This window comes from Solenopsis invicta, chromosome 16, assembly GCF_016802725.1.
Source record: "Solenopsis invicta isolate M01_SB chromosome 16, UNIL_Sinv_3.0, whole genome shotgun sequence".
NCBI classification, from domain to species: domain Eukaryota; kingdom Metazoa; phylum Arthropoda; class Insecta; order Hymenoptera; family Formicidae; genus Solenopsis; species Solenopsis invicta.
The window spans coordinates 14,933,760-14,957,296 of NC_052679.1; the positions used below are offsets into that span (position 1 = coordinate 14,933,760).

At 34.5% G+C, this 23,537-nt stretch overlaps 1 protein-coding gene across 8 annotated transcripts; it reads right to left on the reverse strand.

The window, feature by feature from the left end:
• Positions 1-275: 275 nt before the first annotated feature.
• LOC105201530 (serine/threonine-protein kinase WNK1) lies at positions 276-23,341 on the reverse strand. 8 transcript variants are annotated; one of them, XM_011169576.3, is made up of 17 exons: positions 23,187-23,341; positions 20,997-21,530; positions 19,497-19,639; positions 17,507-17,753; positions 17,057-17,330; positions 13,401-16,953; positions 13,111-13,339; positions 12,219-12,416; positions 11,766-11,837; positions 8,519-10,842; positions 7,824-8,409; positions 6,306-6,653; positions 5,920-6,109; positions 5,688-5,776; positions 5,504-5,568; positions 4,675-4,832; positions 276-4,572 (listed from the first exon to the last, which is right to left on the reverse strand). In XM_011169576.3, exons 2-17 carry the CDS (start codon positions 21,225-21,227, stop codon positions 3,902-3,904), a joined length of 9,378 nt encoding a protein of 3,125 aa, XP_011167878.2. In that variant the 5' UTR covers positions 21,228-21,530; positions 23,187-23,341; the 3' UTR covers positions 276-3,901. The 8 variants fall into 8 exon arrangements, with proteins under 8 accessions (XP_011167878.2, XP_011167875.2, XP_025993455.2 ...); XM_011169573.3 differs by having other exon boundaries at positions 11,766-11,840; XM_026137670.2 differs by lacking the exon at positions 23,187-23,341 and adding an exon at positions 23,036-23,180 and having other exon boundaries at positions 11,766-11,840.
• Positions 23,342-23,537: the final 196 nt, after the last annotated feature.

Below are 23,537 nucleotides of genomic sequence, written 5' to 3' on the forward strand. Positions count from 1 at the left end.
ATTTCATAATTAACTAAAATAAGCTTATTAATGTTAATAAATTTATTAATATCTTCAAAAACAAATTTTTAAAAATGAATCATTTACAAAAAATATCAATACAGTCAAATTGTATTTTTTTTCTATTATTTTCATACATGTTAAATTATGATTATTCAAGAAGGTATCCTGTAATTCATTTTTGTTTGTTTGTGGAATTACTTAATTACCTTCTGTTTGAAATCTCGTGTTTTTTCTTTGCAATACAATTCTGCAAGTAAACACTCTTAATTTTATACATATATAATAAAATGTGTATTATTCCCAGTAAATAGAATAATTATCAATGCAATGTAGAAAGGAACCACGTTGCCGGAAGGAGACCCGGTAGATGATCGATCTTCGTAGGAAAATCAAGCCCTGGGCTTAGGAATGAATCACATCGGCTGCCGAAGGAAAACCCGATGAACTAGATGTCCTACTTTAAAAAAAAAGTGTTCAGATAAGAAGAATGTAAGGGAGAAAATGAGAGATCCTAGCTTGACAATTTGATATTTTCGCGAATAAAGATGACTTGCGAATTTTGTCGAAGGCTATTTTTCACAAATAAAGTATTCATTTGTTAATTACTTGCTATCCATTTCTTAAATGTCAACGAAATTTGACGTAATAAAGACATTTTTCATATCGAATTACATAACTAAGATTTGCTAGACATAATGCAACATAGATATTCAAAAAGAGAGAAGGTAGCCATTCAAATGAATAAATTACCAAAGAAATTTTGCTGTAATTTAAAGACTCGGTTAAAACGAATGTTTACTAAATTTATACACTGTATTTAATGATAACGATTGGATGGACACTTACACATTTCGTATAAAGAAATAATCTAATGTCAAGTCCATGTTATATATATACAGTATGGGACATTTAAAACGTTACAAATTATTCCTGAAACTATCATATTGTAGCAAAAAATGTTCACGACAAAAGTTGTTTTATGATTTCAAGAGGAATCACAAATAATAACTTCACCAAAGGATGATGGATAAAATAAACTCCCTGGAATGGTAAGTAAAAATAATATCAAAACATAAATCAATGCCGTTAGAATCAATACTAGATGTTCGTGTATAAAATTAATACATACATTAAGCAGTTATTAGTACAATAGACATTTCGTAATATTATACTTATACTGAAGATGATCAAAAATTGAGGATCGAAACATTTATTATACTTATAACTACTTGTCAATACATGTATTAATTTTACACATGAATATCTAGTGTTGGCTTTCATGGCATTGATTTATATTTTGATTTACATTTTCAAAACCTTTCCTCATTTAATTTTAATAAAAATGATATTTTGTAGTTTTAGAGTTCCTGTATTTGTTTCTGGCTTTAAAAAATTTTTAATTTATTGGGTATTATCAGCATATGTTGAAGTATAAGTTATAAGAATGTTATTAGTGTAAAACTATAGTAAAATGAGCAATATTAAGTGAAAGTTAAGCAATTTGTGAACACAAATTAATAAGTGAAGAGTTATTTAGTCAGAGTAGATCTTGATGATTAAAAACATTTTTTGCGCAAATCTTACAAATTTCCAATAGTAAAATACTGCAATAAAATGTAAAATACTGGGAGAAAATTATTAAAAGCTGTAACAAACAGTACTATCAAAAGTACCGTAATCGATATTTAAAACAGTTCCTATCAAACAATGCTTTTTTAGTAAATTTTTTAATAAAGTTTTACTTTTTTTTATCAAGCAGAACATGAAGTCTTAAAGAACGATTATCACGTTTTATTAATAAGAAAATATTAATTAATATATTCGTAAAGTTAAACAATAATTTACTAGATGTTTAATAGCTTTATGTGCTTTCAATATTTGTCAGATATAATAAATTAAAATTTATAAAAATCAAAATTAGATTCAGCAGCTTCAAAACTACGTAAAAACATACCGTTTTTATTTGCCACTTCGGGAATCAAACTCGATCCATTTACCAATTAGCCTTTCGAACAAAATCGATTTTTAATTTTTAAGGTCATCGCTATTTTTTTATAGAATTAATATAATTCTTTTACATAATGATTCTTTTAATTATTTTGCATATAAAAGTATTACGGTAGTTATCGAAAAAATTATTCTGACATATTTTGACATAAAGCATAAAATATCTCGTAAACTAATTTTTTGATAATTGTGCCTTGATACTTTTACGTACACACTGAATCAATTAATACAAAGAAAAAACATAACTATTTGAAACGTAGTTTCAAAGATAACAATTTGTAACGCTTTAAATGTCCTAAATTGTATATAATATATACATATAATAAACTATTGCAATTGTTATGAAAACATTTCAACAGGTTTTAATGTAATATCGTAACATAAAAGCACCAAAAAAAAGTCTTACACTTAAAAGGAGATTTAATCTCGGCATAAACATCATAAAATTCACGGTAGCCGCGAAAGTCGTTTGTTAAAATGAATAATTTAACACACTTCCCTCTTAATGACAGTTGCAACAACAATACTGACAGCCAATCGTACGATAATCGCGATTAACAATTTTCGATTTTAAGCAATATTAATGCAAGCAAAAAATCCAAAAACAATAACGATCTGTTATAAGATGTATAAATGATTCAGCAATCATTATTATAAATCTAATTAAAACTGTAATTGAATGTTTTGCTATCTGAAATGACATGTCACAGATTACCAAGAACTAAAAAGGAATTTTTTTAATACGTTGCTCCAGTATGTTGACAGTGATACATCACGTAGATTAATTAAAAAGGTAATAATCGAACTGTCAACACGCACTTGTCAATGATCTACAGATGGCATCGGACAATTTATCTCTGTTACATCATATATATATCAAAATAAACAACGGTAGATAAAATGGCTACTACCAGCTTTAAAAGAAGATAATAATCATCAATATAGTAAACGAGATATATGGGTTTGCTAACTAGTAACACATGACTTTTTTTCTTTAATTGAAATAGGCAAAATCGCTAGAAATACATTAAAGCATAACAGTGACTATATTAATCATATTTCTCTCTGCCTATTTTTTTACCTCCAACACATACATACCCGCACAATTATATGCATACATACATGTTTGCGCATACATACTCGCATAAGCTACATGCACTCCCTTTCTCTCTTTCTTCTCATTCTCTCTATCTCTCTCTATTCCTTTTTGCCCCTTGCCCCTATCACTCACTCGGTCTTTGTTTCCGACACATTCAGCATACAGTAACAGTTATACACATATACCGAGCAGAACGGCCATATGCCATTTCAATCGTAAGACTAGCGGAGGCCTGTACTAATGTGAGCTGTGCTACTAAAGGAGTCGGGCAATAATAGAATCCCTTAGAGGTCTCAGCGAAGGAAGATTTTTCTTTTTTTTTCTTCTTTTTTGTAACGCATCGAAGCACAGTACATGTAAAGGCCTCTATCTCGAGTTCCTGCGTTGCATTCGGAAAATTTATATATATATGTATATATATACTGCTTCTTTGCAATATCTTTTCACATTATTCCCGCTTTACTTCCGCTGCGAGGCACATATCATAGTAATATCATGCACACGCTCAGATAGCGAGAATATTTGATATTTCGTTTAATATACGCAAGCGCGTCATACACCGAAAAACGTTACATATAGTTCCACTCACGTTTTCTTTTTTTTCCGATTCGTCTTCGCACCTTTATGATAATGTCTTAGCAATGGCGCGCGCATTTCACAGCAAATTATATATTCGGGTTACATTCGAGACGATAACGATGCGAAACTGCACTATAAACAGTACCGAGCGTTAAACTAAAAACGAACGCAAATCGACCGAAAAATATAGAAGCGTATGAGCCGAATGTTGCGTTATTGATCCGAATGCGAAGGAGGAACCGTTGAGTTTTCGACGGTGGTCGAATGATGCAGCTCCGCCGTCGGAGGCGTATCGTCACGCGAAGAATTCGCCACGTGAGACGTGGCAGGCGTCGTCGGCTGAGATTGTGTCGTTGGCGGTGTATATATCAGCCGATAACCAGCTGGCAAAAAGAAACCGCCGTGGGGTGTGCAGCTGAAAGTCTGAAAATTCGATAGCGGCTGGCCCTCGTGATACTGAATATAGGCGCTTGTCGCGCCGGATATCGATAAAGGCGCGGGCGCGGCTAATGGTCCGGTTGTCGACGGGATATTCGTTCCTTCTGATAATATAGGAGCGAATTGGTACTGCGTCGGGTTTCCAACTACCGTACTGTGCGTCGTATCAGTACTCTCGGATATATCATTCGAGCAGTTATTACTCTGCTGAGAAACTACACTTTGCATACTTTCAGAAGGCACTACTGGAATTGGAATAACATAAGCATGCGGTATTCCAGCCGATGCCTGCTGCGGTTGAAGCTGCAGTGGAGTCTGCTTCAATTTCTGCATGGCCAGTCGTAAAGTCTCATCTGTGTCCGGATAGTTGTTCGGCCCTTTCTGCAGTGGAGTTTGCGGCGCTGTACTAAACATCAGATAGTCCTCCGTGCCTGAAATTCTAGATCCTGTCAAATAACAAAATGACACATCAATTACTATGCATTGTACACGTAAAAATACGTATATATGTATAATATAATAAAATGAAATTAATTCGTATTACTGACCGGAAATATTTGTTGCAACCGTATGATAAAGCAACGGATGATGCTGATGATGAAGCGCGCTTGCTTGTTGCTGAATAAGCAATTGCAGCTGATGTTGTTGGAAACGCTCCAACTCTTCTCTATGTCTTCTTTGTAATGTTTCTAGTTCCAAAGTTTGTCTATACATAATAAAAATTGTTTTACACTCTTCAGAAAAATAGGCAAATTGTGATTTAATTTCTGCAGTTTAGCTTTATCTTTCTAGCTTTTGAGGTATTTTAGATGTGTTTTTGTTATTCATTTTGTTGTCCTTCTACATGAAGCAAACGCTCAGGTCACATCTGTGGTACAAAAGTTGACTTTGAAATTTTTTGACTTACATTTTGACAAATTTTTTCACTTACAATTATCTATCTAGATTATACATTAATATAGTTATTTCTTCAATTTTGTTTAGTAAAATTTTTATCAAAAACTTTGACAGTATTAAAGTTTGGTACATATAATCGCTGTGCTCGTGACGAGAGCAAATACATACAGTCGATGTGACTCATACTATTGCCTAATTCCACTATTTTACTGTAACAAAGCGATGAACCGAGTGTTTCATTCTTTTGCTTTTACAAGACTGTATTAATGCAACACGTACTGATTGTGTTCACTTCTTTTATAAATTTCTTTTTTTCTCTCAATCATTATCTCCATGTAATCTATGAAAACTAAATTGCAATGCCACACTAATCAGTGATAAACATGTATAGGTACAACGCGGCGCTCATATGAGAGTCCGTTTGTCGACCGAGAGCAACAAAAGGTTAAATAATTTTCGTTGTGTTCTAAATAAATTTACCTCTTTATAAGTAATTGGTATTCTTCACTCGGTGTAAGAGTAACAAATCTCTCTTCTTTTTCAAGCTATAATGTCAGATAATAAATTATTATTATTATCATTACTTCATTTTATTATTCTCTTATTTAAAAAATTTCATTTTTATATTTTTATTTAACAATGATAATAAAGCTACAAAACTTACTTCAATATTTGAAATATTAGTACCATGAGTTGCCTGTACAATTGGCGGAACAGAATTCTCTCGACTATGAGGTATTTGTGCAGATACACCTACAATTGGTAAATATATATCAAGTATCTGTATACATAAAGGCATCTTTACATGTTAACATAATGTGTTATATAATACATTTATTATTATATAAATTAATTTTTATTTAATTTTCATCATGTAACTGAAATAAGATTCTTACCATGTAGATCATCTGTATGATAAGACAGAATATTTTGCCGTTCTAAAATTTTTAATTCTTCCGTTTGTAATTGAGACCTTACAGCATCAGCAACTTGTTGATTAACAGCATTGCTATGAACAGGCGGGCCCGCAACTTTAGAAACCACGAATCTTGATATCTTTCTGATAGGTTGAGTAGGATTTACCTTCTGTATCAATATGAAATTAATATTTCAACATTATTTAAAAAAAGCTCACATACTATAAAATAATGTCTGTTATAATTTTGTTGTATTTTAAAAAACAAAATGTGAAGTTAAATCAATAAATGCAATACATATAAAAACGAAAAGATAAATAGTACAATGTAAATATATTGACAAAAATGCAGAAAATAGACATTGCCTCATTAGTCGTATCTTCTGTCTGAACTGGAGTATTGGTTCCAGACCGCGGTGTTACAATGTTGGGAGTAACAGTAGCCACAGGTATCATTGACACTGGCTGAGCAGTTGTCAACAAATTTTGCACAGATTGTTGCGTTTGTGCAGATATAGGTGGTGTTAATGGCTGAACCGGAGCTGCTACGAAAACGGATCCTCTATGATGAATCTTCGCCAATTCCTGCTCCAGTTCCTGTAAACGGGATCCTGGTCTTTGAGCTCGTATTTTTACATTTTCTTTACTTGGGCTCATATTTTCAGACCCTGTGTGAGTTCCTGGTGTCGGACTGTCAAGAGAATATTCCACATTCTGAAAAAAAATTTTATCTGAATACTTCTAGGACAATAAGAATCATCAATTACATACATTAAAGAAAATTGAGAAAGTTATTTTGTAGAATTATAGTTATAGTTATAGTTTTTTCTCAAAAAATAATGTTACTTTTTAGTCATTTTTTAATCTTCGCAATATTTATGCATTGTTATTTTAAATACAAAAATCTTACATTGATAACATTAAATTATTTTATTAAACTTTAAAAAATTATACTAAACACTCAATTGTATGCTACATTATTTTGTACATATATTAACGACTAAGTTTAAAATATATAAAGCAACTATATGTGTCAAGTTTGTGTGTGTGTGTGTGTGTGTGTGTGTATGCGCGTGCGTGCGTGTGCGTGTGTGTGTGCGCGCGCGTGTGTGTGTGCGCGTGTGTGCGCGCGTGCGTGCGTGTGCGTGTGTATGTGTACATATACACACATGCATACACACAGGATGTTTTATTTTAATTTCTCCAGACAAATATTTCGGAAACTATGCAAGATACGAAAAATGTTTCAAAATAAAAATTATATGACTTAAAGAAGGACGTAAGAAGGTACCATTGATTTGGCTTTGGGTGGCGTAGTCAAGGTCATATTAGTTTTTTTTTAAAAGAACATTATTTTTCTTTTTATTCTAAAATTTAATAGCAGGTATTAAAAACTTTCCAAAACACTATAATAAAGTTCATTTTCATTAAGTTTTTTCTGAGTTATGAGATTTAAAAGCTACAAAATACTGTAACTTTCGATCAGAAAGTGCTTAATGAAAATGAACTTCATTACAGTGTTTTAAAAAGATCTTGACACTAGCTATTTGATTCTGGAATCAAAACCTCATTTTAAAACATTAATGTAACCTTGACTTGATCTTAACCACGCCACACAAGGTTAAATCAAAGTTACCTTCTTCTGAGTCATATAATTTTTGTTTGAAACATTTTTTTGTATCTTGCATAGTTTCCGAAATATTCGCCTGAGGAAAATTAAAATAAAACATCCTGTATAACTACTAAATTAATTATAAAAAATGTAACTAAGTTAAATTATAGTTGCAGATAAAAAAAAGCAACAAAGTTAACTACAAAAAAAATACCAAACTAACTTCAATTAATGAGTTACTTTCTAATCTTAATAAACCGTAGCAAACTTACAGTTTGTGAAAGTGCAAATGCACCAGAATTGTCTTGCGTTACAGTGGAACCCTCGATAGACACATCAGCCTGCGTATCGGTCAGAATAGTGGAGGAATGTATTGTTGTCTGAGGAGATAATGGGCATGCGGCATTCGCCGATGAAACCGGCACGCCGATATTAAACAATTTCTGCTGCAAAGAATGCATGTACGCGTCGTATCCTCCAACCATCTGATTATTATGAGGCGTAGCTGGATAACTTATAGGTGGTGTACCAACATTCAGTGATTCCGACGGCTGACTAGTCACTTGTACAAGTTTCTGATGCAGATCAGCTATAGTTTGTGGTCCTGCACCAACGTTTCCGACGCCGTTTATATCCGACATTTTGTCCAATGAATTTTGTTGACTGAGTTTGCGGTGTTGCTGTTGCTGCTGTTGTTGTTGTTGTTGCTGTTGCTGCTGCTGCGGTTGCGACAACTGTTGTTGCAGAATCGACGTAGAATCGATGGATTCAACAAGAGTGTGCTCAGGCGTCACATCATGACTGGAATTCTCATTTTCAGATGTAGGTAATTGACAATCGGAACTAGTACGACGTATACTGAAATGATGAAGTAAACTTAATATAACTAGAAAGTGTTAGACATATGTTTCATATCGGTTTTTCTTTTGTATTGTTGCTATTGAAGAGAAATGATAAATGTACATACCAGTTTAAACTCGAAGATTCCGAATTCTCAATTTCCAAAGGTTTTGCTGGATGCTGTTCCGGCAGTTTTAAATGTAAATGTGATTGATCAAACTGATTGATGACAGAAGATTCGCTATGTTGTTGATCTTGCACAATTTGCTGATGCATCTGTGGCTGCAAAAGAACTTGTTGTAACGGCAATTGATTTGGGAGTGATTGCAGCTGATTTGGCTGTATATGTCGTATCGGCTGCTGTAAGGGAGTTTGATTAGCTACAATCCACTGTCCTTGAGTGGTTGATTGATTTGATACACTTTGAAGAACGGACTGCACTATCTGTGACTGCGCGTCAATTTGAGGGATCGTTAACGGAATCGATTGCGGTATCGGCTGCACTTGGTTTTGCTGAAGCACCGGCTGATTTTGAAACGCTTGTTGAAAATTCTGCTGTCCTTGATATCCCTGATGAATGATCTGCCCTTGATAATTATGTTGAATAGGCGGTTGAATTTGCAACTGACTCGCCTCTGGTTGTATAGGCTGAAAATACTGTTCAGACTGCACAGGTTTGTAGTCAACTGATGCAGGAGCAACGACATTAGAAACAGCAGCTGGTTCATGACTGGCCAAAGGATGAGGCGTGGCAGATTTGGATTTTGGATTCGAAAGTATGTTTGCTAAATTTTGCGCGAGATCTGGAAGCGTCGAAGATACCTCTTTCGTCTTAACGGCGACTTTGGGTGTGGAAATGTCTGCGGTAGCGACTGGATGTATCGAAGCAGTTACCGGCATAGATGAAGGTAAGGTTCCCGGAATATGTTGCACGTTTTGATGAAGAGGTTGAGTAGCTTCTACGACGTTTTGTGGCAATGACACTGTAGCCGGGATGTCTTGCGGAACGACTTGTATGTGTTGCATATGCGTTACAGGTATACTAGTTACGTTCACGGTTTGCCTTTTTTCCTCGGTCATACCGGGCGATTCCAAAATTTGAGAGTCCAAAGATACATTGGACATAGCGGATAAACTCGACACTCTGCGATTTCGATCATCCACAGTCGTCGGTTGTACCGGTTGCATGGGGCCCGATAGCATGACGTACTGCTGCGTCGGAGGCTGTATCTGTTGCGGAATAAATTGTTGCACCGCCGGACGCTGAGCTTGTTCCGCTTGCATATGCATCTGCATTATACCTTGCTGCATAGGAATTTGCTGCTGCGGTGGTTGCATTACTACGGCAGGTTGCATCATCGCTTGATTTGGATACTGAGCCTGCGTTTGAGCTATTCCGTTTGAATGGAGAGACTGAGGTTGCAACTCCTGTGAATTAACCGGTACGAAATGCTGTACGCCAGTCTGAGGTATCTGGGAAGTTTGCTGCGCCGTTATCGTAGATCCTTGGACGATTATGGTATGCTGGTTTGACTGTCCAATAGTCGTGGTTTGTTGCATGTGTCCCGTTACCTGTTGCAGAGTTTGCATTTGAATAATGCTCTGCTGCAGCCCGATCTGTTGTCCCGGCTGTAAAAGCTGTTGTGTGCTGTCTGTTTGTTCCATGGCGTACGGAATACTCTGCTGAACTATCGTTTCATTATTGCTAGTTGGCTCGAGCGTTGTCACATTTTGAATTTCTAAAACATTCGTTTCGACATGTTCTTCATTTTTTAATATAAGCTCCACGTTTGCAGTAGGCGCAACAGACTGCGATACTGACTGTGACGTTACAATATTTGTACGATCTATGCTTTCGCCGACAGCAGAAGATTCCTCATCAGCCGCGATATTTTTTTGTTCGATCACAGGACTAACTAAGAAGCGAGAAATTTTGCGCATCGGCGTCGGTACGGTCAAAGTCGATACCTCTGCGGCAACATCGGGCACATTTATCTCTTTAAATATTCCAGATTCCTTTACATCTACTACATCCTGCTCTTGAGATTCTTTCAATGCCTCATTTGTGTGACCTGCGCTGACTATTGTATCCTGTACTTGAGTCTGAACGTGTGTTGTAGATGTTTGATAAGATTTAAACGCCGAATTATTAGTATCGTCTTGAATATTGTGTTGTGCTTCCATAATCGTTTCCGCGGGCATTACAGAAACGACAGTTTCTTGATTGTCAGTTGGATCACTCGGTATATTTGTAGGTGTTAAAGTATCAGTATTTTGTGTAGATGTGGATGACCTCCTGGAAGCCTCTGCCGATGTATTTTCAGCACCGGCTTGACTATCAGGAGTCTGTACAACTTGTTGCTTCTCCAAAGTAGTGTTGGCGATATGAGAAATAATCTGATCAATCGGCAACAATTTAGTTGGAGTAGAAGTATTTGAAGTTTCGTCTCTCTGAAATGGACACATAAAATATTGATTATTTCAAATACTTATTAGTGGCAGATAAATATACAATATAAACAATAACTGTACATATACACACAATATATTTAATGAAACATATTAACAATTCTGCATTATAAACTTTAAAATATATCTTACATTATCATTAAATTGTAAAAAAAATATTTTAAAGATATCTATGAAAAACAATTTTCATAAAAAATATATATTATAAAAATATTCTTACTTTTATTTATGCAATGGAAATAACATCTTGTCAAATTGTATTAAGTACCATGCAGTACTTAAAATATAATGCAAAATATATGTTGATAAATATAAAAACAGAATAATCTTTTATTACAATATTCATAAAATAAAAATATTTATAAAATAAAAATACGCAATTTTTTCAATATATAAATTATAAATCAATACAATTAATGAATACAACACACAAAATAATATGTGCACGTGTACATGATTTCTTTGATATACACATATATACGTTGTATTATAGTAATGTAAGATGATCTGTGAAAAGAAAAGTGTAAAAATATGATGTAAATATGATTCCAAGAAAGTTCTGACAATTTAAAAAAATTTCTGTTATACATAAAAATCTATTTCTTGACTATGCTTTCTTTGAAATCACGCGTTTAGTACTAGGTTTTTTCTCTGTATTATGAAAAATATCAACACCGCAAAAAATTAAAACTTTTTTAAAATCTCGAAACTTTCTTTGGTTTCTGCATAACGTGAACCTATAACCAAACTATAACAAGACAAAATTATAATGGCCTAACAAATGTCCGAGTCTCAGCATAATTGGTTGCAAGTGTAACAGAAATGAGATGCGTAAGCGTCCACAGGTGTATAATTCTGAAATACAGGAGAAACGGGAAAAGGGATGGTGGAATCGATGAACTCACCGAACGGTGTCTACGATGGACTTTGTACGACGAGCGGTGGCTGCTTTGACGTGTTAGCGAGCCATGTCTCACCTGCTGCGTCCAAAACCATATATACCAATTATATACATACCCTTGATTCTATATTGAAAATATATGTTCCACACAAAGCTCCCTATGTTAAGCTATTCTAATATTACTGCCCTGGAGTATAAATTCGATATTTTAAATGGAAATGCAAATTGCTCCATTTAAAGAGAAAATGACTACTTATGCAAAGCATTGTCTTAGACGCATTTGTACGTTTGAAAAGTATATAAAAGTTTCACGCGTAAAATAGCGTCCAGATAAGGAAATTAATGACAGAATTCTGCAAAGTATGATGTAAGTATCGTAAGTTTACACCGTACACCGCACCTTCAACGATGACATCAATGTTTAGCTTATATTCTTTAATAGCTACAAAAATCACACCTTAGCTGTATCGAGACTGTGATCACGATCTCTAGGACGTCGGCTTGTAACCGGGCTTCCACCAGCAGATTGATCAGGCGGGCCATGGGCTACCAAAGGTAAGGTACGTGTAGGATCCAAACGCAATTGTTTAACAATGTCTTCAATTAATTCTATGAACGTCTCACACTGAGATTGCGGCAATAGATTTTCAGCAACCTGAACATATTAGGAAAAAAGGAAAAAAATTATGTAAAAAAAATAATATAAAATAAGATGTCTAAACAGTATATTTACTCAAATTTTGTAGAAAAAATTCTCTGTAAATTCCCGAATTTTTCAGTTTTATTCAAAATTCCAAATAAAATTAAAAAATTGTTTAAATATAGCTTTGAAATAAATTTATTTTATTATACTTTTTACTATTCCTGAATCAAACAATTCCAAAGAAAAGCTATTTGAGTTTTTATATTCAATTTAAAAAAGAAATAATGAACTAAACATGGAACGTCTGTCTGTAATACACAAATCTATCTCACCCAAAGTACAGAATTTGAAAGGTGATTAAACACACAATTATAATTTTGAATAATGTATTATCTTCTATAGTCACTGATTTTCTTTATAAAAACTCGTACGTAAGATACAAGAGAATGTACGTAAATGTGCATGCAATATTTATAGCTAATCGATTTTGCATATATATAAAGAAAAAATGATCAAAGAAACAATTTTATTTAAAAAAGAAAGATTTAAATATTTAAAAGTAAAATTTCTTAAAAATGTCCTTTAGTATTAATAAAATCCCTTGAAAATTCATGATTTTTAAGAGTTAAAAAATAAATTTCTTGAAAATTCCAGGTTTTCCCAGTTTTCTCGATAGTAAACATTCTAAACAAAGATATGTTCTTACCAAATTGTTAGCAATATCTGTTGGTACCATGTCGTCTCGATCAAATTTAAATGTAACAGTCTTTTGTTTACTCGTATCCAACTGGCACTCGACAGTCATTGATTGTCCTTCACCGCTGCTGACAGACAAGACCGTCAATTTAATGCCCGGTTTTTTACGTTTAGTCCCTGTACGTTTTATCCGGCTTCTCTCGGAAGTAGGAACGCTTTCGGAATTTTCTGGCGTGACTCTGTAAAACAAAATATTCAATTAACAATTTTTTACTCTGTTTTTCTTCTATCTTGCCTTACCCATCGTTTGACGCTACAGTTTGCTGTGCAACGCCCGTTGCGACTGGAGCAGGAGCAACAATTTGATCTTGTTGTAAATTAATTGGTAGATCCGGTGGCAGAGATTGTACCGAATCCATAGTGTCTTGTTTTACCAGAGATCTGTCAGTCACAGGACATTGATCCGCATTTGAAAGAAAATGTTGATGTGGTTGTTGCAAATTAGTAGATGATGGCGCCGAGATATTCGCCATATTGGGTGTTATCGACATAGAATTGGACATAACGTTTGCGTTTTGTGAATATTGCATTTGCATGAGAATATTTTGTTGAGATTGAGGCTGTTGTCCAGTGTTTCCGAGTAAAGCAGGCGCGCTCTGCATATTAGGAATTGTCGAAGTCGAGACATTTTGCATATGCGTCACGGCTGATGTATTATTGGCACTTATAGCCGGCGGTATAGATGTTTGAACTTGACCTGCCGATGGGATGTATTGCGACTGCGAGGATGCGGGCATCGCATTCGCGGGTAAACTCGCGTGAGAATAAATCTGCGTAGCAGTTTGGGTGGACGATAAGATTTCTACGTGACCGGAGGGATTAGTAGACGTGGCATATGTGTGAAATATTTGTTGCGGCATGGTTTGTTGATACAAAGAGCCCGCTGATACATATCCCGAGGAGCCAGTGGTGCTCTGCTGATAATATTGCTGATTTTGAACGGGCGGCGAACTAACGGTATGTTGATGCAACTGCTGAACATGTTGAAGTTGTGGTTGTGCCGCATATTGCTGCTGTTGAAGCTGTTGATGCATGTGTTGTTGTTGAGGCAATATTTGCATTTGAGGCTGCATTTGTTGCTGCATCTGATGAGAAATTTGTTGCGGAACACCCATCTGATTCAATTGTATATATTGCTGTTGAACATGCTGCTGCTGTTGCAATTGTGGCACCTGTGGAAACTGAGGCTGAGCTTGAAGGTTTTGTGGAGTTGAACACTGTGGAGAATTTGCATTCAAGCTCTGCGAGACGTACTGTTGCTGTTGTTGCTGCTGAAACTGCTGCTGTATTTGCTGTTGGTATTGTATTTGCTGTGCTTGTTGGGGTTGCACGACCGACGTTTGCTGTTGAATTATCGGTTGTTGCTGAACCATTTGAACCTGCTGTACTTGTAAATTATGCTGTTGAGCTTGTTGAGCAGTCGACTGTAATTGCTGTTGCTGAATAGGTATTTGAGTTTGTTGCAATTGCATCGGATTTTGCATCTGCATATTAATATTAGACTGAATTTGTTGTTGCTGTTGTTGTTGCTGCTGTTGCTGCTGCAATTGCATTTGCTGAAGAAGCAGTTGTTGCTGTAATAAATTCTCGTTTGCAGCGTTAGCTGTGACATCCGTGGCTGTGGCAGCAGTTTCCCTGTCCAAACGTTCCCTCTCTTCTTTGGCTTTACGATCTTCTCGTTCTCGTAATAGAGTGGTAATTTGCGATTTCAACATCTTAGCCACTGCTTTAGCGTCTTCCTCTAATATAAGGCTAGATTTTGCCATTTCCAGCGCTACCTCCTCTGCGTTATCAGCCTGTATGTCAAAGTCGAATTGTATCGCTTCGTTTTCCTTGTGCTTGTTACTACGTTTCTTTGGATCCAGCACACGCAATCTAAACTCGACACGCGACAGCTCCATATCCGCAACCGCCGAATCTCGCGAAACCATCTCCAATTTCAGTCCAACATCATCGGCGAAGAATTCATGATTAAGTAAGTCTTTAACGAGCGGTCGTTCTTCCTTCTTTAAACGTATACACATTTCTATAATATCACGTACCTCCGGATTTTCAACTTTATCGTAGCTCTGTGGTTTAACACCAGATACTACGCGTTTGTATATTTGTGCTGGCCCTGTACACTCGGAATATGGATACTCACTAGTAGCCATCTCGAGCATACACATTCCGAAGGCATAAACATCAACCGACTCATCATAATGTTCTTCGTACATTTCAGGCGCCATAAATTCCGGTGTACCGATAACGCTTTTTGCAAAACTACGATTCTTCAATGTTGCAAGACCCAAATCACCAATTTTCACGCTACCCGTCGTACCCGTGATAAAAATATTATCACATTTCAAATCACGATGTATAATAGGTGGTGATCTAGAGTGAAGAAAGCTCAAGCCTTTCAAGATTTGCCGACACCAAGATTTTACTACTTTGGGATTGATCTTCTTAAACCTCCTCAAATACGTTTTCAATGTTCCTGATGTCATAAGCTCAGTGACTAGTACAATATATTTCCTACGGGTAAGTGTAACTTCCCAATAGTCATAAAATCTTACAATATTCGGATGTTGTAATCCTTTTAACATTTCAGCTTCTTCTCTAAATCTCAATCTCTCTGTCTTATTCAATTTTTTCTCCTGCAATTCGCACCAAGCTACAGCTACGCCCGTTTGGGTATCTAATCCGCGATAAACAGTCTTGAAACTACCACGACCAATTTCCTCTTCAAATTTCAAAAATCTTCCATCCGGTGAAATACCGACAGCTTTCTCCTCGTCGTCGTCATCCTCGACAGTCTGCACCTTAACTTTCATTAATAAATTTTGCACCTCCTCCATCGCCATTGTTTTTTGAGACAATTTCTCATCCGCTTTAAAGTTTTCATCAAGCAACGGACCGATAAAACCTTCTACTGTTTCTTCCTGCGTACCTATATCCTTTTCAGAATGCTCCCTCATCTTTGTTTCGTCTCGCAAACTTGTATTCTGCATCTCATCCATCTCGGTGTCTAATGGCGGAACTTTGCCTAATTTACTTAACGATTCATGAAGCGCCTGTGCTGCTACTATGTCGCTGATACTGGTGCCATCGTCGTCATATATCGTCACTCTTTCCTCATCTTCCTCTTTTTCTACATCCACCGTTTTAGTGTCTGCATCCGTCAACTCCTCCAATACCTTTGATGTTACAAATCTCGAACTCTTAATTACCTCTTCACTTAAACCTGCATTATTCTTGATCCTCGTTATTTTTTCTTCCTTATCACTGCTTATGGTATTCAAAGAATTGATGGTTTCTTTATCTGTACCGTCATCTGTATACTCTACAGTCTTTCTTTTTCCTTGTTTACTTTCACTATTATCGTCTGTGGAATTCATTTCTGTATCTATCGATATCGTAGTATCATTTAAATCCTTTTCTATGTTGGCCGTTTCAATATCTTTACTATTATGATGTTCAATCATTTTTTCTGTAAAATTTGTATTTTTATGTTTCAGAACTTTCTGGTTACTATTACTAATAGATCTGGAACCAAGGACAGAACTCGACGATTTTTGCTTATCATTTATAATACTTTCCTGATTAACTGCGTGTAATTCGTATACTGCAGACGATTTCATTGACATAACATTTTTTTGTTCAAACTCATTTAAAATCACGTGTTGTACATCTGCAGCATTCCTTGATGAATCGGTACATTCGGCAAGAACGTGTTCCACATTTGCTTCCTCATTTTTGCTCAATTTTGCAGACTTTACTTTACTAATTGGTGTAGAAGGTGTAGAACTAGACCCTATATATATATATATATACATATAATAAAATTTTAATTCTAATATATTATACATCTTATCTATTATCTTATATACTATTTAGTTTGACTTTGTTAATTTTACCTGGTGTTGCAAACGCATTCTCCGTTGCTGCGATTGCTTCTTCAGCATCACTGAAACTACGATCATTTTCATGATCTAAGGATGATGAATTCACACTTTGGGAAGATGATCGATCAGAGATACGCAAGGCAGATAGTACTTTCTTTTTAGAAGATGGCGAGCTGGTCACAAGACCATTGCTAGTTATAGATAAAGAATCAGTACTCTGATCGTGTCGCTGTGTTCGATTTTGCTTTTTGGAAATAATAGCAGAGCGACTTATATTGGATAATACCTGCATAAAACATAAAATGACACATTGAATCAATACATAATAATTCGTATATAATAAATAAAGCATTATATAAAATAATAACTTTAATAAAACTTAATAATAATTTTTTAATCGTGTTATACAATGAATGTATAGACATTTTTGTTTAAATTTTTAATTTAGTCAATCTAACTAACCTTCCTATCACCAGTAGTGTTGGCACTAGGACCTGCCTGCGTGACAATAGATAGCTTTCTTTGGCGTTTGTGATTGATATTGTGTGTGTGAATCCTTTGGGTCGTTACAACTCCACTTTCCTGAGAGGCTAAGTGGCCCACTGACAAATTAATGCCACTTGAGTTGCCACTGGCCACCAGCTTAGGACATAAACTAGACAAGCCACCGCCAGTTCCACCTGAAGAACGTTGCCTGCTTGTCTCATACCTAAAATTCCATACATATCATTTTATAATGAGGTCGAACAGGATCTGTTTTATTGCATATAAGATAAAAATACCAATTTTATCTTATATGCAATCTAACTTTTTCAATATTCATTTTATTTAAATCTTTATAGATTTAATTCAAAGTTCAAAACATTATATTAATAATCATTACATAAATATTTAAATTAATGATAAACTTGCTTCATATACATGTAAATATGTATATTTAAAAAATCTTAAAAACAGATATTATGACTCATCTATAAGAAATGTCACACTCTTTCTATCAGAATTTTTGGAGATTTATCCAATTTTATCATATCTTACTTATTTAAACATACATATGCGCATGTACGTGCAGACGTACACGCGCATACACGCACGCACACACATACACACGGGCGCGCGCGCAAACGTAAAATATAAAATTCTTCAAGAAAAAGTATAACTCTGTATAGAATCATCTAAGTGTATAAATCAGTATATGAAATATCTTTTTTGTTTTTAAAAGTACAGGAAAATTTTGAAGAATAAAGTTGCAGAAAATATAAAAGAATCATATTTGTTATTTCTAAAACTACTATACATATGTGTGTATATAATGTATAATTTTATGCTATATATTTAATGATGTATTAATATGTACTTATATAAAGCCTTTTTTTCTATTACATTAGTGCATAATAAGCTTATCGTGTAATTAAAATTACTTTAAGTATACTCTCGATTATCGAGAAAGAGGGGATTAATTCAGTTGCAGAAAAATATTTAAAAAAATGTTAATTGATATGAATTAAATAATTTTTGCATTTTTTTTAAATTTTGTATACATGATATCATTTATATCTAACTTTGGATCATCAATATTCACATTCTATTCTAAATTTAAAAAAAAAAGCAAATATTTTTTCATGGTAAATGTACCACACCACAAGTCAGCATAAATTTTAAAAATATTTACATTTGATAAATATATCAAATGTAAATATTTTTAAAATTTATGCTGACATTTGATTACATTTCAAACTTAAAAAAATTAATTTAAATATTACATTTTCAAGTACACATTTTTTATTACAATATTGATAGCATAAGCAAACAAAACTTAAATACTTATTTAATTCATTGTTTATTAATAATTGTTTTAGTAATGTAACGAATGTTTAGTAAATTTTATAGCACTCCAAAACTGAAAATCTTATGGCGCGAAAATGGTATGATCTATGCAATATATTATAAAATAACATGTTGTTAGTATACAAAATTATGTACATTCATGCTTCAGAAAGTTTTTAAACGTTTACGTTTTCAATCTTAAAAATTAATAAGACAATCACTGATAAAATATTGATAAGTGTACATTTTTGCATTACTTGAAAAATTAGTTGATACAGGCATTAAGTGCTTGTTGAAAATTATATTTGAAACAACTCAACTATAAATTTTGAGATTATGCACATTAATATTTATAATATATATATATATATATAATTATATCCATTTTCTCTCTCTTGATTTATCGAGAATTTACTATAATTATTATAGTAACAGTTACATAAATGCGCAATTAATAATAGAATTTTGTAAAGCAGAATATTTAGAAACTTAAAAAGAAATTTATTATAATTAATTAGAAAAAAAGATAAGTAGATTATACTAAAAGAAATAGTTATAAATGAATAGTAAGGTATAACAAATGACAGTGTAAGAAGCATGATTTTTGATACAGACATCATTATACCTGTCCTGCCTGCTGTGGCCAGATGAAAAGAATCCACGCACTGTGTTGCCTATAGCTGCTCTCTTTTTAGTCTCTCTATTTTTTTCTCTGTGCCCCCCAGATCCAGTGCTCACCTGATGATCTTCACGAGTACCTTTATCACCCTACAATAATATGCAAAATATAAAGAAATTATTTAAAGATATATTTATATTTTAAAATACCAGAAATTTATATTTTAAAATACCAGAAATTAAACCATTTAAACCTAATTTTTACAGGGTATTTATTCAAATTTTGTAAAAAAATTCTATGAAAATTACCGTTTTTTTTTCAAGAATTTTATTCACATAAAATTTCAGGTAAGATAAGAAAATTCCAAGATTAGAAAATTGTTTATATAATTCAATTTTGAAATAAATTTATTTTATCTTTTAATGTTCCTTAATCATACAATTACAAAAAAAAGCCACTTAAGTTTGGAATATTAAATTTAAAAAGTACTAGAAAAAAAGAATATAAGCTAAACGATCTGTCCGCAAAAACATGAATTTAGTTATGCAAAATTTAAAAAGCAATTAATCATGCATCCAATTTAGAACGATGTACTTTTATTGTCATTGAATTAACAAAAACGCGAGTCACATGAAAATGTACAGAAAATGCACGTGAATGTACAGAGATGTATAAGTCATATTTATTGCTAATCGGTCGTCGTCATTTCGTATCATCAAAAATTAGAAGTAAATGATACAAGAAACAATGTTATCAGAAAGAGAGAGATAGAATTGAAACTTAAAAGTAGAATTGCAAATATTTCCCCGAGTTTCAATAAAATTCCCTGAAAATTCCAGGTTTTTCATGCATCAAAACCAATACATTTGAAAAATGATATTGAAAAACACCCTGTTTTAATGATAATGACATAGAACTTATTTCAAGTATATACAGCCTTGGTAAAAAATATTAAGCACTTAATTTTTTTATTATTTTTAACTCAAAGAATTTAAACAAAAATTAAATTGAGAATTATATTTTATTTCAAAACTCTTTAAACTCATGTTTGTCAGTAATTAATACAAAATAATACAGACAAAAAATTCCAGATAAACAAAAAGATATAGGTGACTATAATTTTTATCAAGACTGTAATATGTGACAGAAAAATATTAAAAAATGTAAAAACTTATTTAGAATTTATCAGAGTATAAAATTGCAAACAATATAAAAATATCAATACCAGACCGCATAATTGTATATAACAAATTTTAATATAAGAAAGGTCAGTCATAGCAAGATCTTTACGCTGAAATAATATGTTATATATTTCTATTCATGCTGATCTACGCGTTATTACTTTCGAATTCAAACACGGTTCTTGAAAATGAAACATATAACATATTATTTCAGTGCAAAAATCTCGCTATGACCAACCCTGCCTTTCTTATATTAAAATTTGTTGAATATAAAAATACATAATAAAAGTATATACATATCAAAATGTACATTGTGAAATCTTACCTTTAAACCAATGAATTTTATGTTTAAATTGTTAGCACTTGTTGGGACAGGACTTAGATCACACCGCAAACGTCTATGTGATTTTTCAACTATCGGGGGATCTTCGTCTACGTTCAATTGACTTCCAATCGAGAAAGCATGCGACTGCGTTAATATAATATCGTCTGTACTGTGCTTATAGTTGCTGTTCACTGAACTCACTGTTTTGCTGTCATTATAGCATCTCGGCATTGCACATAACCAACTTTACTTAAAATTCTATTTCACAAAATTTATTCTCCCTATTCTCTTGTGCCTTTACACTCAGCCTCGCTCCAATATAAAATTAGTAAAACTCGTACTATCATCACCTCCTTAAGATAAGCAAATTGAAATTCTTTTTTCAACTGTGACTATATATCTCTTGATGAGCAGTCTTTGTTATAAGATTTAAAATATCCGTATCTGTAACATTTTGGACTTAGACTGTATATCCCACCATACAAACTGTTGAGCTGGCTAGCAAATTTCTAGTGCCCAAGGAACTAAAACAATCTGAAATCAGAGAATGATTTCGTCCAATCACTACATGAAAATTTTATTGCAAATTAACATTTTTATTTTATCCTAACATAAATAAAAAAAAATTATTGACAAAAGATCATATTTTAATTATATTTCATTAAAAAATATGAAAATAAAAAGTTAATTATTATTCATTAAATATAAAGCATTAAATGATATTATTTTAACTTTTATTAAAATTTATGCACTCTTATAACTTATTAAAAAATTATTAATATGATTAAGTTAATTTTAATATATTTGTCGTATTGCAATAAAAAGTGATTTTGCATTGCAATCACAGATACCAATACATGTAATAATTAAATAAATTTAATATAATTGGCTTATTAATAGAGTTATAAATAAATTAATAAATGTAATATTTAATCTCAAACATCAACAAACACCTCAATTGCAGAGATTCCTCTACAGTTTCCACTTCTCAATATTTGATGCACACTTGTAAAATAATGAACAAAAATTGAGATAAATACTGCAATTGAAAATATTTCCATTTACCTTCCTTTTACATTAAGATACACTCGACATTAACTGATCATGAAAATTACCCATTCAGCAATAAAATCGAGACGGAGATACATGCGTATAAGAGGCGCACGAACCCTAAACGGAGTATTATCGCAAATCAATTTGCTATCAAACTATATCAGAGCGTCAATCAAGGAAACAATCGAGACGTAGGAGCATTTGGTGTTTTGATCAGGAGCATACACGCGCGACCGTGTCACAAACAAAGAGAGACCGCTAGGAAACACCGTTCGTGTCGTTAAAGTCGCAGAATGTTGTTAAGCACCGTGGAATACGCCGCTTGAAAAATATGACAATATACAGGGTGTCCCGACATAGCAGACGCGCGCACGCACGCACAGCACACACACACACACACACACACGGGCACGTACACGCGCGTGACACGCACGTTACGCTTCTCCGATACAATCGAACGGCGACCCGTTGACACGGGTGAAGGAAGCGGCGTTAACACGATGATCGAGGGGGATCTCTCGCGCGCGCACGTCCACACAGGCAGGCAAGCAGGCAGGCAGGCAAACAGACACACAGCCAGACACACACACACGAACGCACGTACGCCACGCACGAAGGAGGCATTCGCAAATCAAACGACGCATACCCGTTCCGTCGCACATACACACGTACACAACACACGTACACATGCGTGCGCGAGCGCGAAGCGCACGGTGGCGTTAAAGTTAAAGGCACCGCACGCGCGAAAGACAGAGAGGATAATGTGACATCTATCCCAAAAATATCGCTCGTCGGGACAAGTTTTGCGCGTTGCGCTCCGCGCGACGTCCCGTCGGGCGGACGAGGTGGCGCCGAGGCCGCGGCGCCCCGCGGCACGTCATGCGGCGCGCCGTTATTTTTGACTGATAAAGTATCTCGCCAAAGTGTCCGCGCGATGTACATGTCATACGGAGGTGAGAGAGATGCACGAACCAACCAGTACCTACTTCGGTCTCGGGCTTTCATACGGGGGATAATCAGTTGTCCGTCCGCTCTCTCGTATTTTCGTTACCTCCGACGCGAACCCAGTCATACTAGCCTCGCGGTTGCGTCAACGAAACGGCACTCGTTAAAACCCCTTAGCCAGCCGGTACTCACATTTGTCTCGCAGAAAATTCGCCCCGACTACACCCAAATAACTACCATTTTTTTTCCACCACTGAACGCTACGCACTCTCACGGTGCTATGCGCAAAGCGGCGATATGTACTAATCGACGTAGCTCGGGCGTCTGGCGAGCGGCCCTCGAAACGTGTCGTCAAGTCTCGCGCGCATGACGCTAGGTGGTGCCGCTGCAGCCGCTTTTGTCATAAACGGTAGATGGCTTAGATGGAACACTATGCAATGGATGGAATTCATAGGCTGGTATTCATAGTCTATTCTTATTTCGAGATTATCTTAATTAATATCTTAAGATGCTGATACAGCTTGCTGATTGGTTGATGATGTC